General features: G+C 39.2%; 1 protein-coding gene across 1 annotated transcript in view; it reads right to left on the bottom strand.

The window, feature by feature from the left end:
* The window catches only part of dapk1 (death-associated protein kinase 1), an 89,787-nt gene that overhangs the window by 21,584 nt on the left and 49,427 nt on the right, over window positions 1-18,776 (bottom strand). Inside the window, exons 7-16 of the mRNA XM_062417529.1 lie at window positions 16,877-17,029; window positions 13,791-13,836; window positions 12,911-13,000; window positions 11,487-11,579; window positions 7,877-7,996; window positions 6,094-6,192; window positions 4,993-5,091; window positions 2,564-2,662; window positions 2,245-2,442; window positions 1,213-1,410 (exon numbers count right to left, since the gene is read on the bottom strand). Of these exons, the coding sequence (XP_062273513.1) occupies window positions 1,213-1,410; window positions 2,245-2,442; window positions 2,564-2,662; window positions 4,993-5,091; window positions 6,094-6,192; window positions 7,877-7,996; window positions 11,487-11,579; window positions 12,911-13,000; window positions 13,791-13,836; window positions 16,877-17,029 (1,195 nt within the window). The remainder of the gene's footprint in view (window positions 1-1,212; window positions 1,411-2,244; window positions 2,443-2,563; window positions 2,663-4,992; window positions 5,092-6,093; window positions 6,193-7,876; window positions 7,997-11,486; window positions 11,580-12,910; window positions 13,001-13,790; window positions 13,837-16,876; window positions 17,030-18,776) is intronic.

The raw sequence follows: 18,776 nt of genomic DNA, 5'->3' as shown, positions 1-18,776 counted from the left end.
TGATTAGCTCCCATTCAGCCACAGGAGCTTTATACAAGTCAGACACTGATGTTGGGTGATGAGGTTTGGCTCGCAGTTTGTATTCCAGTTCGTGCCAAAGATGTTGGACGCAGTTGAGGGTCAGGGCTCCGTGCAGACCAGTCAAGTTCCTCCTCCAAGTCCCCTGGAACGGTGCTCGGCCTTTGAAGCCAATTTGACATAGCGGCCAAACTGTGTGTTATAACATCATTTGATGCTATTGGGCCCAAAAAGACTTCTCCCATAGACTCACATTGTGAAAGAGACGTCTGTTAATCAGTGGATAAATTTAACAAGCACAATCCCTGCAGAAGTGACTCGTTTTACCGTCAGAATTTAATCCGTTTGGTTTGATCACATTTTGAAAGTCCTGAAGAGCCGCACGATAAGATTGTTTTATCCATCAAGTTAGCCAGAAGTAGCCGGCCCGGGTAGCTGTAGTCCCTACTGCGTTTGCTCTATGGGCCCAATACTCTATGCGGAAGAGGAAGAACAATTTTTGGCTTCATGAACCACTGAACTGGGAAAAACATGTCTTTATGGACCTGGCTTTGTTTCCAGGGTCACTGTCATGTCAGAACAGGAAAGAATCTTCCCAAAACTGTTGCCTAAAATATTGCATGATGCAGCATTAACATTAACATCCAGTCCAAACAGCGATGAGCAGTGATGTACATAATGTAGTCTGATCCGTCAATTGGCTCGTAGCAGAGGGACAACAGGTGTGTTTTTATATTAACAGCATTAAAATGTAAGGAATCAGATTTGATACTGATGGTATAATTCTTAAAAATAAACATGTAGATGATAAGCCCCCAAAAAAACACACTTTAAATGAACTATTCTGTCAATTTCCTGATATGTTATGCCTTTAAATACTCCATTCATCTAACAAAAACATCTCAAAAGTAAACGTACTAGCTCTGCATCTTACTTTCTTCATTTATAATTCAATGCTTTCATCAGAGCTTCCTTCTGGGAGAAAAGGTTAATATCCACAGATATTGCACTGGGGTGGAGGCAGAAATATGAGAGGTGAAGATCTCAAAATCTGGCTCATTATCACTAAAGGTACAGTAAATTATTTTTAGGGTGACACATGATGATCCGATAAAGCGAAACTATCTGGAAGCCACGTTGCTGCTGTTATTCTGAAATAGCAGAATGGGTGTGGTGGTGAGTTGTTGTCCTCACCTTGTTGGGGAGGTCGAGGTTTGCTTTAGCGCTGCAGATTGCCATGACGATGGGCAGGTTGCCGTCCTTACAGGCGATGTGCAGCGGCGTGTTGCCATGGCGATCCTGTTGGTCCAGGTGGCAGTGGTGTCTGAGAAGGCAGCGAACCACATCAACCTGACACCTTCGTACGGCCAGGTGGAGGGCTGTGTGGCCGTCCTGGACACACACACACACACACACACGGATACACGGACACACACACACACCACAATATAAATCATCAGTCCCACTAAATTGAACATCATGGCTTTTGATTTGTGTTTAAAGCTTGCTGAGTGCAGACGCTGCCGAAATGAAGGGTTATTTTTTGTGACCTTTGTAGGTGAACGATGCCCTCAGGTTTTGTTTCATATCTATTGTTCTTTTTTATTGGTGCCATTTTTGCTGCATCATTGGTAACTGGGCTTTTATCAGACAGGATCAATTTTGTCTTTTAGCTTTTGGATAATGTTGAGGTCATAGTGTCCTCTTGGAATATGTGTTAGGATGTGTTTTAGTGTCGCAGTGTTATTGTGACAAAACTAGTTTACCCTGTGGGGGATTTATTAAAATATGAATATATGTATCTATCTTAAAGATGCACTGGAAATAATCAAATGAGACAAGACACTGAGGCAGACACCAAGGCTGAGGATATGGAAAAACTAGCAGAAGTAGAGTAAAGACTTCTGATCTGAAAGGGTTTGATGGACTCTTGAATGTGCATTTAGCTTTGATCAAGCCATTATGCTGTCTCACCAAGAAAACATGTATGGTTCTTAGAATAAGCCATAATGCAGACAGACTGGATAAAGACATGATGGATGAGTGCAGATTGTCAGTGCAGTAAGGGGAAGATGGAAAAGACAGAAGGTAAAAGAATGTGGGAAACAAGCTTGAGGAAAATGTGTGTAATATGCAAAAAAAAACCCAAAACTAACTCCATGTTGCACTGAAAAGTTTGCTCAGCCACATTAAATCATCTGTGCTGAAGACTTCAGAGGTGATCACCTTGTCAGTGGCTTCCAGTTTGGCCCCGTGCTCCACCAGACACTCCACGATGTCTACGAAGCCCCGAGCAGACGCAGTAAGCAGCGGACTCTCCCCCTCACGGTTCTTTGCGTCCGCGTTGCAGCCGGCCTGGCAGAGCGCTCGGGCCACAGTGGAGTATCCGTGCCAGGCAGCACAGTGGAGCGGGGTCTCCTGCTCCTGGAGAAAGAAACAGAAAGAGATGAAAAACCTTTTGGAGTCTTTTGGACCAAGGAAAATGTATCTAATAACATCAATGTCGTTATGTTGCCTCTGTATGTTCATGCGTGTATTAACTTACTCTGTCAGAAAGGTCTGGGTTGGCCCGGATGCTGCAGAGGTAGCTCACCACATCCACGTTGCCATAGCGAGCCGCCACATGAAGAGCAGTCTCCCCAGACTGCAGGAGACAACAGAGAATTAACAAAATATCAACAATTAATAGTTTGTTCTAAATAATAGCTTTAATGCAGAAAATGTTTTAAAGCAGTTTGTGTTTTCTGTACTTGTTCCCACAGCAGCTTATAAAAGCTTTGCAATCACTTCTTTTAACTAACCAGCACTACCTACTTAATCTGACTCCAATAAATATGTTTTTATGTTCATATAATAGCTAAACGACCGCAATTTGTTTGTGTTTAACTTTATTTTATTAAAAAACTATGTTCTCAGTCTGGCAAATGATGGTGCAGTGTATCATTGCATTAATTCTTTGAAAGATGTAACTATGTGTTTGTAATTGTGCTGCCTGGAGAATACCACTCTGCAAGTCTCTCAAGGGTTTTTCGGCAATTCTCCCTCGTATTCCTCTGTACTTATTATTATTCTTCATTTTAAATGTTTCTATATGTGTAAACAAACAAACAAAGAAGCACTGATATTTACTGTTAGTGCTTAGAGGTATGTCATACTATTTTCCCAGTTAGCAAACTTCCACTTAAAGAAGTCACATTTCACTGTCCCGTGTACTCAGACATCAGACTCGTTGGAAATCGATCCATCGGCTCTAACATTACATCGGCTAGTCAGAGGAGAAGCTGCTCATCTGAAACGACACCCTAGACGCCCTGTTTGCTTGTAGGTGGGAGAATAAACCGATTAAAAACATTTTTTTAAAGTTTTACAGATCTAATTAATTAGCAACACACAGGAAAGAGCCTCTGTATTAAAAGGTTTTGAAGGTTTAGTGACTTTTCTTTTTCCATAAGATTTAGTTACACGCATGATTCAGGGTTATAGCGTAATGAATTAACTTTAAATATATTATATGTAGGAACTAGCCACCTGTCGAGTTCATACTCCACACTCCAAAAAAACTGGGGGCAGCATATCACCAAAAGGTTGAGATGTCCATCCCTATCTTAAGAAACCCTCCTCACCCCCTCCTTTCTTGCCTGAAATAACATTAAAAATTAATAAAGCGTCATAGATCAGCTTTTTTTGCCTTTATTGCACAGTTAGTGGCAGAGAGGCTGACAGGAAACAAGGGAAAAGAGACATGGGTATGACAGGCAACAAAGGGCCCATGCCGGATTTGAATCAGGGACATTGAGCGTACATGACATGTGCTGTAACCACTCAGCTACAAGGGCACTCCGAATGACTACTTCTTCATCCTCTCATGTTAGACCACTGACTGTTTTTTTTAAATATTGATGACATGTCTCCACTTCATACCGCTATGCAAAAGTGAAGCCAAAATATCTCCTTTATGGGAGCTGCCATCTTGCTTGTGTGATGTCATTTGGAGCCAGAGTCCCACCGTCATGATCCCATTTTATATTGTCAAATAACTAATTGAAAACAAACGTGAGCACTTGGACAGACATCAGCGTGATTAGAACTGCCTTAAATGATAGAATCAGATTCTATCAGATTTTTTAGTTTAGCTAACATGGAGGGGGCAGGATTTATGACATGTACTGCAGCCAGCCACCAGGGGGAAATCCAGATGTTTTGGCTTCACTTTTGGGGAGCTATAATGACATCCATCTTTTATACAGTCAATTTGTTAGATGGAGAACAGACTGGATGCTGCAGTGACTCACTATCGCCTCTGAAGGTACAAAGTGGCACTAGGAGACAGGATGGGCCGGGGCTAGCTGGTTAGCATGCTAACATAATACATCCTAGTCTTTGATATAGTGGCAATGTGTTAAACTAAAATCCATACATATACCAACTTTAATTATCCCTGCAGAGGAACAGGATAATGATCAGGAAAGTGCCTGTGGTGCAGATTAGCTCTGGTCTGGTGGAGGAGGACTCTGCTGTGCCTCAGTGTTCACAGACAGAAGAGGAATACCACCAGCAGGTACAGTGATTGAACATATTGGAAAATGCTTTTGGGATTTTGTCTGCCCAGGCACACACAGTGATCGAGGCTTTACCAGCATCAAAAGCGGGCACACACACACACACACACAGGCACAAGCACAACCCATCTTTCTCAGCAAGACCTGTTTCTATAGCAACAGCAAATAAGCTGATAAAATGCCAGAGTGACTGGTTTTCTCCCCAGGTGTGTACTATGGTGAGAGTGAACATGTGAATCTGTGTGTGTTTGTGTGTGTTTTTTTGAGCATTTTGGAAAATCAAAGTAATGCTTGTCCATGGTTGTGATGGGTAGGAGGAGTGGTAATCGCTGATAGATAACTAAGTGTGGTGAGAAGTAGTGAGTGAGTGTGTGTGTGTGTGAGCGTCTGTGTGGAAAAGAAGCACTTGATTCACCTTATCTTGGACATCCAGAGGACATTTCTTTTCATGGAGGAATTTCAGGGTCTCGACGTGGCCATGTCTTGCTGAGTAGTAGATAGCGTTGGCTCCACTCTGAAGGTTTCACAGAAAAGAACATGTCAGGATTTATCTATCATCCCTGCTATATAACCAAGCACTCTGCAATTGTGTCTGCAGCCAGATAATATGAACACACTTTCTAAAATATGGAACAACACACTTCTGTCAAAGAACTTCAGACTAATTTAAGGATGTGCAGGCATCCTGTATTAACAGTTTAGAGCAGCTGAATTAGCCAATTTAGATGTTGTTTATGCTGAATGTCCGCTAAAAGTATTTAAAACTGTACCTGCTAGAAATGTAGTGACACGCTGTCAGTAATTTGTACATAACTTTTTTTTTTTTTTTAATCCTGACTACACTGTGATGATTCATACCAGAACAATATAAGACTGGTGAGTCAAGCTTTTTCTAGACAATGCACTGCCTTGTTGCATTTTAGTAAAAAGTTTGTATTTCACTTTTTGTTTTTTCTGTTTAATCTACAGTATCTCAGTTATTTAGAAAGGCATGCTCATCTCAACAGAAGCTCCACTTTGTGATGTCGGCCAGTAGTCTACACAAAAACTTCAAGTCAAGGTTGATTCCAGCTATGCAACGAAAGAATTAATCAATCTTAAGATAAAAATGAGAAAATAAGCTCAGACTTTACTTTAAAAAAGTGTACATGTTATACATTACGTTAGATAAAACTTCCAGTGTGTTCAAAAGATCTTCAAACGTTCATTTTATTACAGATTATGAAACTCTTATTCCATGCACATATGGATTGATAAGTAAAATATTTATCTCAGACTGTTTAAAACATATCAGTATAGCTATTCTCTGCAGCACAAAGTACACAGAGAGCAATGAGTTCATGGGTGCATTTATTTATAGTATAGCTAGCCCTCCATCATAATCCTAATGACAGTGTCACATTCTTTAGTCTTCAGCCTTCATTACTGCAGCTCTGACGGCTTTAATGCCAGTCTATTAAACTCCACAGCTGGCTGTCAGAGCCACGCTGATTAAAACAAACAGACGAGTCTTTACCTTGTCATGAGCCTGGATCTCTGCACCTTTTCTCATCAGCACCTCGATGATCTGAATGTTTCCACAGCCTGCGGCAATCAGGAGAGGGGGAGTCCCGTGCTACAATGTACACAAACATACTGATTTCAGTTTTAAGTGGCTGCGATGTGTTTAAGGCAGCAGCTGTACGCCTCAATCTGACAACATATAATTAAACAGATGAGTTGCATCTCAGGTTTTATACAGCAGCAATTTCTTAGGTGTCCTGGAGTGTCGTGTATTATGGTTGCTAATGGAAATATTGGCCAACTTAAAAAGAAAAGAAGAAGACGATTAACAGCACTGACTCTTCAGAAACCTCTCTCAGGCTTTCTGTCACTATCTGTAGTGTTGCAGTCATCCTCCTCTCCATATAGCTAATTCTCCCTCTCCTCTTTCTCTTCCCACTTCTCTTTTCTTCTACACCTCACTGAGCTTAATAACATCACGTCCCCCACATTGCTCATCAGCCGTCAACAAACAGCGTCTCCATCAAAACAGCGCGCAGGATCAAGACGTGGGAGTTATTAATTCTGGATTTTGGGAACATTGTTATTATTGTCATTTCTTTCTATTTCTTTCTTTCTACCTTTTATTATACAGCACATATAAACACATACTTGAAAATCTGACAACTTCCATACTTGAACGGATAACTTTTACTTGAACTTGGCTATTTGTTTTTCATAAAGAGGCCTTGTTTCAGCTCTGACCTCCACTTCAAACATCCATCTGTGTTTTTCATTTCCACCGCTGGTTTTTTCTTTTATTTATGACACAGAGAAATACACATGGATGTTAAACTGGTTCTTTTGGGCTGTGGTGATTTTCTCTGTTGTTGCCTTTTAATGAACAGAAAGCTTGAAGATCTTGAAAAACTGTCTTTTCAACTGCTTTCAGGCGAATGATACTTTCCTCACATGCACATTTGTACATCCTGCAAGTCATAGGCATGTATTTAAATATCTAAAATGTCTGACTGGATTCTTCTCTTTTCTTTTTTTTGGTCTTGTTTGGGCTGGTGGGTGGGAGATGTCTGGCACTAGTTGTAGCTCTAAATAAAACAGAAAATAATGACAAAAACACACACAAATCTACCATATCCCCACCTCTTCAATGCTCTTTCATCTCTCTCTCACACTCACACACACACACACACACACACACACACACACACACACACACACACACACACACACACACACACACACACACACACACACACACACACACACACACACACACACACACACACACACACACACACACTAGAGAGACAGTAACCAATCTCTATTAGGACCAACCTTCTGTTTCCCCTCTGTTCAATCTTTCCTACACTCATCTAAAATGAAGCGCTGACTTCACAGACTACTCAAAATTCACTCTGTGTGTGATCTCGTGATCAAGAACGTTTCCATTCAGCCCCCTGAAAGAGGCAGCCATGCTTGCTGAAGGGTTGAAACAAGTTGACACCCCTGACAAATGGATGTGAGATCCTTGACCAATCAGCTGTTTTATAGTCATTTACTAAATTTGCATATACTGTACAGCAGTGAGCTAGAGGGAAGCGGAGTGTAGCTGAAGCTGAATGGAATTTTAAAGAAATTACATTAAAGGCTTTTTTTTCTTCAAACCACGAGGATGTAAATTATGTTAAATGTACTGTGTTTGAATTGTGTGTATGTGTGTGTGTGTGTGTGTGTGCGTGTGACTCTTTTTGAGGTTGGATGTTAGAAGACAGGATAGTAGGAATCTCGTCGGTCACCTTGTTGGGCTGGTTTACGTCGTAACTGTTCAGGGAGCCGAGCAGATGCTGCAGGCCGGGAACGTTGTCATCGTTTATGGCGTGGATGATGGCCTTCATCACAAAGGAGTCTTCCTCATCCTGGATGGGTGGGAAAGACAGTCACTCTTCTACTGTTAACAAGATAGTCTAATCCTATGAACATTAATCCTGTGAATTCTTTCTATCACATGCTCCCGTAAGTCTCTCTTTCATCTTTTTTCTCAAGCATGAATACACACAGAAACAAACAAGAGGAACATCAGTGGAAGAATCAGCAGGGATTCCTTTTGCAACCACAGTTCAGATTCATCACATAAAGACTTTTTTCTCTCTCTCTCTCTCTCTCTGCGACATGTGACCCAATAACCTTCAACCAGAGTCAGTCTGACGGCACAGAAATCGGCTGCGACGCTCTGCTGCACAAAGAGACGAGGAGGAGGAAGGCAGCGAGGTGAGGAAGGAGAGAGGGAGAGGAGGGAAAGAAGGCGGGGCTGATGTGGCATTTGTTCGGCCATGCATGACTCTCCCGCTACATTCCTCGACATAACCTCCCTGCTGGGGGGGAGCCGTGACTAAAACCACCTCGCAGAGCTGCAAAACACAACACAAATATGTACGAGCAGCAAACTGCCTGCTGGGGATCTGCTGAGAATGCAGCTGTTTGGGATTTTTAGAGATTTCTGCTTTCTAAAAAATTGTAATTCATGGCACAGGATGGAGAGGTACTGTTATGCCCTATATGGGTCAATGACATTTTTTTGTGTCCATGTGTTTTAGTCAAATTTAAAGGGGTTAAAATGTGAAAGTAAACATATGAATAACTTGCACACATTCTTTTTTTGTGGACCCAGCATCAAATTTCTGCTTTTTATCCATTTTGAGAGAATATATTAGAGGATTATGGCAAACATGTCTAAGTGGTGTAACCATAAAAACGGCTTAAAAACGCTAAATTCTCAATAAAACACCATATCAACTAGTTTGGCATGATCTTACATTATAACTTTTTTTATATTAAATAAAGGTAATGGAATACAATTGTTCTAAATATTACATTTAATCTGGGGAATCATGTCAATCAGGAACTATTTAAGTAGTAAAGTAATTATTTGTATAAATCCACTTAAATACACTGTAGGTGGATAAAACATTTAATAATAATCATTCTTTTGTGGTTACACCATTTGACATTTTCAGGAGCATTCAGTCTTACCTTTGGTTAAAAGAAAATTGTGCAAATGTCATTTCAAATGACATAAAGCCAACACAAATACTAAATGTACATTTTAACAAACCTGATGCTTTTTAAAACTATTTTTTAAGATATTTTTGAATGGCACCTCTTGCCAACCCTTATTTGTCACTGACCCATTTACTATTTTCAGAGTAGGTTTCTAGTGAAAGCCTCCAACAAAAGGAAAAAACATCCATAAGCATGAAATATCCCTGAATGAATGATTGTTCCTCTTAATTTATGTGACACCTCTGGCTCTGAATCACATATCAAAAATACTCATAAACACAAGTAAAGAGTTTGGTATCTGGAAAACTAAGATGTGCCCTTATGACAGAGAGATCAGCAGACTGGGAAAACTTGGACATGCAGAGCGGATGAGTAATGCTCTCCTTCATTCAAAAGGTTATTTTTGGAGGTGTTTCGCATAGGTGGCTAAACCGTACATGCTTGCCAACAATGTCATCTGTTCTGTGTGTTTCACTTATTATTTATTAGTGATGAAATGATTAGTCTATTGACAAAAACATCTAAGCTTGGCCAGTGAGTATAAAATGCCAAAAATTCATCAGTAACAGCTTCTCGAATGTGAGAATTTGCTGCTTTACTATGTTTTATATCACTGTAAATTAAAAGTGTTTTGGTCACCTTGGGATCTGGGAAACGGTGATTGGCATATTTCATTATGGACTTGCAAGGGAGAAGTTATTGTGTGTAGTAAAGGTTGTAAAAGTTAATATCCCCATAATCTCCTGAATAGTCCGCAGGCAGTGATTGCCAGTTGGAGCACCTCTAAGGCTCGGTAGGTATGAAGCTCTACAGGTTGTATTGTCAGCACATAAGCTGCTGTCTCACAACATAGCTGTTTATTTCATACATTAAATAAAAACTGAATAAAAAATAATGAAAAAAAGTCAACTGCGACTCCCAAGGTGGATTTGATAAGAAACATCTAATTAGGAAGCTTAAACCTCAGTTGGATGCACTTTTGAATATAAGCAGACACTAAAGATAAAACATTTAGAAGTTTGAATCCCATTATTTTGCGATTCTGGTTTATCCAGGAGATCTGTGCTTCTAAATTACAGGAAATGGAGGAAATGATATAAAAATGCACAGGGTTAAAAACTACTTCTGTAAATAGCTGCTTCCTCCACTTCACAGCTTTATTTTGGCACATTTATAGACTAAACATTCATTCATTCATTTTCTATACTGTTTATCCTCTAGAGGGTTGCAGGGCCACTGGAGCCAATCCCAGCTGTACAGACTAAACAATGAAAGATGAAAATAATTTAAATACTCCTCAGTTGCTGCCCTGCTATTAATTATTTCTCAGTCTGATCAATCCCTCCGTCACAGATGTGTACACTTTACTTCCGCCTTCTGACACACAGCCTTGAAGGCAGAACTCAAACAACTTCTTGGTTGAAAATTTACAGAGCGAGGCAGCTGCAATAAACTAAAACCCACGTCCGTCTAAGCCCTTGAAGTAAGGCACTTAACCCTGAAACTGTTCAGCCGATAAAGACGCAGACCCACTGTATTAGAGAGCTTGTACTTGTAAACATTGACTCCTGCCGCTGTTCGGTTTTTGGACTACAGGGGGCGCAGCGGTTTCAGCATGCTTCGATCTACCTGTCATCTCACCTGCGACACAAAAAGTTGGTATGTAATCCTTTGATGAGGAAACAGGCCTGGCCTTGGCCTGCAGGTAGTGCTTTGTAAATAATTAAGCCTCTCAGCAGCACTGCTGTGTTTACATCTCTCAGGCTCGTCGGCATGAACTCACAGACTGAGACGTTACACACATAAGTCACATAAAAGCTTTCTTTTGTGTCCACAATCATACAAACTGACACGTACATTTACGAGAAATACAAGTGTTTACTTCACTGGAGGGAAATTCCTACAAGCTCAACCTGGTGTTATGGTTGTACACACTCAAATTCCTACTATGCTAAAAACACCTGACCTGTACTCAAGTGTGAGGGGGGGGGGGGGTACAGATCAACGTTGTAATAGCTCAAGATTCTCAGAGAGCCTGTGGAGCTAAGAATACCAGAGCTGTAACTGAGAGCTCGGGGTCTCAGTGAGGAAATGCACTTCAATAAAAGCAATCTGAATTTCATTAAGCTGCCAGACCTGTTAATTACATAGATGTTTTACTCAAGTGCATTTTACATCTATGATGGTGTTAAACGCTGTGAACCCAATCAACTTAATGAATTTGGATCAAGATCTTTGGCTGTAATAATGTAACAAAGTCTCTCCTGCCTCTGCTGTGTTTTAAGGCCCTTTTTGGGGCTCTTCATATGAGATGTTGTGCCGAAGCTGTACCTCTAGAGTTCTTACCAATGTGTCGTCACTCCGCGCCACACTTATGTTGCTTCTGGACAGGAAGGAGCGGGACAGGCGGTTGCATAAGGAGATAAGTCGGACGGATTGCTGGAAAAAGAGAAGAATAGCAGTTCAAGGATGAGTATGTAGAAGAAGTTCAGGTCAGGTTACATTGAGGCGACCAACAGGCAGGCATAAAGTCATTTTCTGCTCTATTTAAACTCACTGACTTGACTTTTTCCTGCTATGCATTGGTAAAATGTTGTAAATGTTCACAGAGCTTCTGCAGAGCCATCTACATCTCTGTTGACCCGTAACCCTGTAATGTCAGGTGAATAATATTTGATACATGAGTTTTAGAGAGCTCTAAATCATCAGTGTGATCATCAAACCTGATGTTTACAATCAGATACATGTAGTGCACAGATAAACCAATGCAATGTTGAATGACTAAATATTTTGTATCTTATTTTATGGTAAATTCCTGTGGAAGGTAATTTATCTGTAAATCTGTCAATCATGCATTACGTATTATTATCATGCATAAAAAAGTTTGAAGGTGGTGATATGAGCTTTATGCAAGACCGTAAAAATGTTGTATTCAATATGTTTTTATGTTTCAAAAAACCATGCTATGAAAAATACAGTGCAAAAATCTATCAAATATGATACAAAACAAAACTCATATACGTAAAGTGTTATTTAATTCATTTTAAAATGATTTGTCAGAGGGTCCAGTAAACTCCTGTTTCAAAGAACTAGAAGTTTCTGCAAATTATTTGAGGGTTCAGACTTTACAGGGTTAAGAAACCTCTATATAATGATTTTCACACCTGTAAAAGACTCAGGCACACAGGTTTATTGGTATTGAACTGGACTCTATTTGAACTTGAAAGAATTTTGGCTTGACTACAGCTGTATTTTATTTGCCGTCTGTCTTTATTTAAGATGGCACGTTTCATCAATTCAACATCACCTTAACAATCTGTATTCATTTCTTTCCTGTATCATGTTTCGGTGCTAGTTTTATGTGTGGAAATAAATCAACAACAATCAAGTGTCAAATGGAGGTTACTGCAGGGAGCCAGAAGCTGCCACTGTGGCGAAGCTCACAGTGACAATCCGAGCAGAAGACAAGAGACATGGCACGATAGCTCTGCCAAACCAGCACCAGTAAACAATCCAGCATTTCTTGAAGGCTACGAGCGATGCCGGGTCAGTCTGTCAGTCAGTGAGTCGTGATGAACAGAAACAGACAAGATGACGACCATGATGACTGTGGTGAGCCTGCAGCAACTGGTGGGGACGTTTTGGCAAGAAGCTGCCACAGTGTATTGTTGTAGAGACATGATGAGTTTAAGTCTCGTGCAGTAATATTTCTATCCTGAGGCCTGAGTGTGTAAAGTCTTTTTTGATGGTGTTAAAGACAAACAACTTACTTTCCATTTTCTTCGAGCTGCAAACTTCTTGAACTTTTCCATGTTGACAGCGGACTCCTTCCTGCTCAGTGCTTGTTGAGTGTCTTTTGGCTGGTTTCAAAACACACAAACAAAATCGACAGAAAAAGCTTATGAGAATATTTATGGAAAGCAAAAAACAAGCTTCACTGTATTACAAAAATGTGTATTGTATATGGGTCAGTGATATATTTTTTATGTTCATGTGGTTTAGTCAAATTTAAAGGGGTTAAAATATGAAAATAAATGTATGAATACTTTGCATATATTCTTTTTTGTGGACTCAGCATAAAATTTCTGCTTTTAATCCATTTTGAGAGAATATATTAGATGATTATGGTAAAAATGTCTAAGTGGTGTAACCATAAAAACTAACCAAATAATTAAACTTACTTAAAAATGCTAAATTCTCAATAAAACACCATATTAACTAGTTTGGCATGATCTTACATTATAACTTTTTATATTAAATAAATGTAATGGAACACAATTGTTCTAAATATTAAATTAAATATTTAATGTCAATCAGGAACCAAAATGCAGTAATTATTTGTATAAGTACACTTAAATACACTGTAGGTGATAACATATTTAATATTTATCATTCTTTTGTGGTTACACCATTTGACATTTTCAGGAGCATTCAGTCTTACTTTTGGTTAAAAAATGGTGAAGATGTCATTTCAAATGACATAAAACCAACAAAAATACAAAATGTACATTTTAACAAACCTGATGCTGCTTTTAAAACTATTTTTTAAATATATTTTTGAATTGCTCATCTTGCCAACCCTTATTTTTCACTGACCCATATTCAATTAAATGTGCACAGTTAAATGAAATAGAGGCATCAGAGTCTAACCTTGATCCAGGGGTGCTGAAGACTGTCCTGAATCGTCATTCTCTTTCTGTGAACAGAAGCAGAGAAACATTTGATAAATGCATTTTAATACTCAAAACAATGACTGTCGATGACCACAGAGACACAGAATTCACCTTTAACCAAACTAGAAAAATTCAAGTCAATTATATCTGCAAAAAAGTATAAGATGAGAAGTGATTGATGGATCCTGTTTATAGTCAGAGATGCTGGTTGTTGTTAATAGCCCGTGACAGCCGTGGACACGTTGAACCAGGTGTTACTTTATACTGACAGCAAACAGAGCTTGTGTGCAGACGGATGTAAGAAAGTGTCACTAATCGCACATGACACACTAATATTTATTTAATCTTGATATACAAACATCACAACGCTTCCTGAATGTTAAGAGAAGCAAGAGACACACTACCACTTGCATATTTGTTCTTCTAGTACTGTGACTCAAACCTCATTTTAACAAACTGTGGTGAATCTCAAGACTGAGTTGACAGTTTCCTTATAATGATGCCACTGCCTTGATACAACACTAGCAAAAAATAACAAAACCAAAACACAAAAAAAGTTAAACTCATGGATTTATCCATCAAACTGAACTGTCTCAGTTACATTTAACTGTCTCACTGGTATCTGAAACAGCTACCGACGCAGCTACTTGGGTTTAAAATTTCACATTATTAATGCATTACCAGAAAACTTAATAAATGATATGCCTAAATAGTATAACTGTCATAATATCGCTGCCTGATCATATGAATGAAATAGATTCCTACAAATGAAAACCCTATTTGCATTAACAGTCCTGTAATTCATCCCAGCTGAAGATACAAGCAATGACCTAATGTTTCTTTCTATTTAACCTTTGTCGATGTCAAATATCTTATTTCCTCTGTAAAACTTTTTATACTTCCCCTTCAACAAAAACTCAAATAAGGTTTCGATACAAACTCTTGGGAACACCAAGTAAAAAGAGAACAATCTACGTGACTAATGTTTTTTTTGTATTCAAGTGGATATGAGACTCAATTTGGAGAAGAAGACATTCACAAAAAGATTATTATATAAAGTTAACATTATTAAAAAAGAAAGCAATAAAAGAGGAAATATTTAGAAGCACCCTGTTATAGAAATAGTGTAAAAAGGAACATTTGTAATGCTGTGTTAAATCTTTACTAAGAAAGCACCGATGACAGTCTATAATTAATTAACAGATGATAAAAGAGGAAACTGATGTGGTTGAAAGTACAAACACTTCCCTCAGTCCCTAAATGCCACATCCCAGATCACCAACGCTGTAACTAACAATGAGAACAACAACACATTGTTCTGAAATAGTTACGGTACGTTCAACGTACTGTAAGCCAGTATAACCACTGCGGGAAACTGGTGTGGTTGAGTACACACACCATTTCCTCCTGTCTACAGTGGGTCAGTTTGTTTCACATATAACCTGATTCACAGTTAAAACCACAAACCTTCACTGCACCGACTGAGGTAACAGTAAACTTTAAAGGTTGTGCAATGATTCTCTATTTTAGATGAGGAAATGTAGCACATGTATTAATATAACACAGTGGAGAAGGAACTATAAGTGGTGTAGTTTTATAGTGAATATATAACAAAGGGAGGATCTTCGTTAATCTTCCTTCCAGCTGAGCGGATCCACGTCCGCTCTCCATGTAGATCAATTAAAAAGTCGGTGATTTCTACTCTCCTCTCGTCTCACCCACTGCCTCTTTAAAACAAGCTGCGCCTCACGTCTTACTTTAGCTCACATCTAATTGAAATAATCTCCACACCTACAATTATTCACCTCTGTTAGCCCCCTCTCGCTCTCGTTTGCTCGTTCTAAAGAAAAGAAGGAGCAATTACGTGCGAGGGAGAAAAAAAAGAGTTTTGATGGTAGTTAGCGTCTTAAAGTGTAGCTGCAGCCATTCAGTTGTTGCTACAGCAACTCAGTAATGAGAGAAAGAGACGCCCCTCATATTTAAGAGCCAGCGCCAAACAGGCATATTGTCTCTGATGACAAGGGAGTTTTATTTGGAGCAGCTGCAAAGACACTATATTCCATTTTGTTGTCAGCTTTTGAGATTTTTTTTCTTCTTTTAAATGAAAGCAATAAAAGAGCAAATATTTAGAGGCACAATGTTACAGAAAGAATTGTCACATTTGTAATGCTGCCTTAAATCTTTACTAAGAAAGGACTTTTGATGGTGATTTTAGGTCTAAACAAACTGAAGAGACGCTCACTTCTCTGACCAAGTTTAATGTTCTACTTACTGATATTTTTAATAATATTTTTCAGTTTGAGTGATTACTGCTCTGCATGACTGAATTGTAGTGTGATTGTATTGTCCTTTTACTTACTTATTGGGAGCATGTTAGAAATGTAGGATTAAGTTTTGCTTTTGTCATATCATAAGACATACGTATATGCAAATATATGTTTTTTTCTGTTTTATAGAGCTGTAAATCTAATATTTTGGGGTTTTTGTTCATTATTTAGTCTCTTATGAACATTTTTTTTTTTGCTTTTTGACACATTTCATAAACTAAACAATCTGCAACTGAGATGGATTTAACATAGAGATTGTATTCCGTTGTATGTTGTTGTCCATTTGTTGTTTCTATATGTGCACTGTGCAAGATACTGAATCCAAAATTGCTTGCAAAGGCTGCACCATTGGTGTGTGAAAGCATTACATCCTCCTGATGTGTGTGAATGGGTGAATGTTGCCTGTTTCCACCCCTTGTTTGTACATAATAGTCATATATATCTATGTCTCTGTTCAGCTTTATTGTCTTGATTGTGGCTGTAAGTCTTAATGTAGCTCCTGAACTTTGTTGTGAGAGCCACAAGAAACTGCAGTTAAATTCCTTGTATGCGTAAACATACTTCAGCTAATAAAGCAGATTATTATAAAATACAAATACATTAGATGTAACTAAGTGACTCTTTTTAAAACTGTTGTGATGTTAGGGAGCATGACATTGGTAGCTTCAAAGTCACTGGAAATCAGTCAAATGGAAATTAAATCAATCAGTGTATCAGTTATGGGGATCATACATACTTTGGGTCTTTGACAAGCAGCCTTGCTATGAAGTCTTTGGCCAGGATGCTGGTGTTGTTGAAGAAGTCCTCGTCAAACGTGTAGTCGACGGCAGACACGTTGGCCAGCGTCTCCTGCTTGTTGTCGCCCAGGAAGGGAGACGCACCGCTCAGACTGCCATAGAGGATATAAGAGGATCTTTAGCATTCAGACAAATACAGCTCTTGCAAAATTAACCAACACAGCACATCATTTCTTTTTGCATTGAAAGTCCAGCTCTATATTCACGCTTTAATCCACTTAAAGTGTAAATGTAGAGCCTTCAGAACAGCGATGCACTCTCGTTATCAAACTCGTCCCTGAGGATTTGTAATCAGCGAGAAAGGGAATAAATTGGATTTCAATCCAAAGACTAATTCAGACGCCGCTGATTAGCTTCAGCCCTCAAAAACCAAAACAAAGATCTTACTACTCGCCGACGTGGGAATGTGATTACAGAGCTGCGTAGTGACTCATTAGTCAAGCCTCGCTATCAAACTTAAGTATTTGCTGTGTTAGTCAAATATTATCACAGGAGAGCCAGCTGGACTGCTCTCATATCCAATGTTTAATGTTGTCCATGCTGTATTCATGTTATGTGTGTAGAATTGACCAAAGGAATAGAATAAAAAGCTTTATTGTCATTATATTTTACATATAATAAGATTACAGGTAACACTCCATTTGTACTTTTTAAAAAATATGTCTATAACGCACAAATGGAGTGGCACCTGTAATCTTATTATATGTAAAATATAATAACAAAGCATCTATTTCATGTCCGTCCGCTCCAGATGAAGGACCCCCTCCTCTGTTGCTCTTCCTGAGGTTTTATTCCCGTTAAAAGGTGTTTTTTTGGAGGGATATTTTCGGATTTGAATCGAGGGTCTAGAGGGATAGATGATGTTATATTGCTGTACAGGCAATAAAGCCCCCCCCCCCCCCCCCCCCCCCCAGAGGAAAATTTGTGATTTGTGATAATGGGCTATAAAAATGAAAATTGACTTGACACACAGGAATTTTAACACGCTTTCACACCTCTCAACTGAGCACAAACATTATAATAAGCAGATGTACAGAAGAGATAATGCACCCAAGAGCATTGAGACAAAATCCTGTTCATATAAACTACGACATTCACACAGTACAGCACACACACACACACACACACACACAGGGTTGAGCAGTCATGCATGTTGATGAGGTCTCAGTCTCCTGGAGCTCAGGCAGTTAAGCCAAACACCGGTCCGTGACAAACTGCGGCCTTCCTCTTCTCTACTGAAGCCCGCTCCAGCTCGTCAGCACCAGCCGCTAATTAACATGTCAGCTGGGACAGACATGGAGGTGTTCAGGGTCAAGCTCAAGTTGAGTGGAAATGTATGAATCTATGGACTGTACGTATAAGATGCAGCTGCTCACAACAAACGAGTAATTAAGGCGATTCTTCATAAGGCCGGGAGGTAAAAATAAGCAGGAAGGTGTTAAGTCAGGCTTCCTTGGCAATATTTTATCTGTTGTATTTTTTTCTAAATTGCTTCTCAAATGAGACTTAAAGATGCAAAATGTGCAATTATTTCATGCGCCCTTAATAGCCTAGAAAATAAATGAGGACTCCCAGCAGAGCAGAAAATCTCACCCTAACTCGCTGATTCACCACATTTACTCAAATGGTTTAGCAGTCAAAACATGAAATCAGTTGCCTCTCACTACTACCTGAAGTTACAGCCTAATGCAGCTCGGCGGTGTTGGGGAGTAACTAGTTACATATAACGGCATTACATAATTTAATTACAAAATAAATGCAACTGTAATCTGTTACAGTTACTGAAAAAATGTTACTTATGAAAATGTTGATGATTACAAAGGAGGTTACATCTGAAGT

Source organism: Scomber scombrus, chromosome 4 (genome assembly GCF_963691925.1).
Source record: "Scomber scombrus chromosome 4, fScoSco1.1, whole genome shotgun sequence".
In the NCBI taxonomy this organism is placed as follows: domain Eukaryota; kingdom Metazoa; phylum Chordata; class Actinopteri; order Scombriformes; family Scombridae; genus Scomber; species Scomber scombrus.
This window is presented reverse-complemented; position numbering and strand designations above follow the sequence as displayed.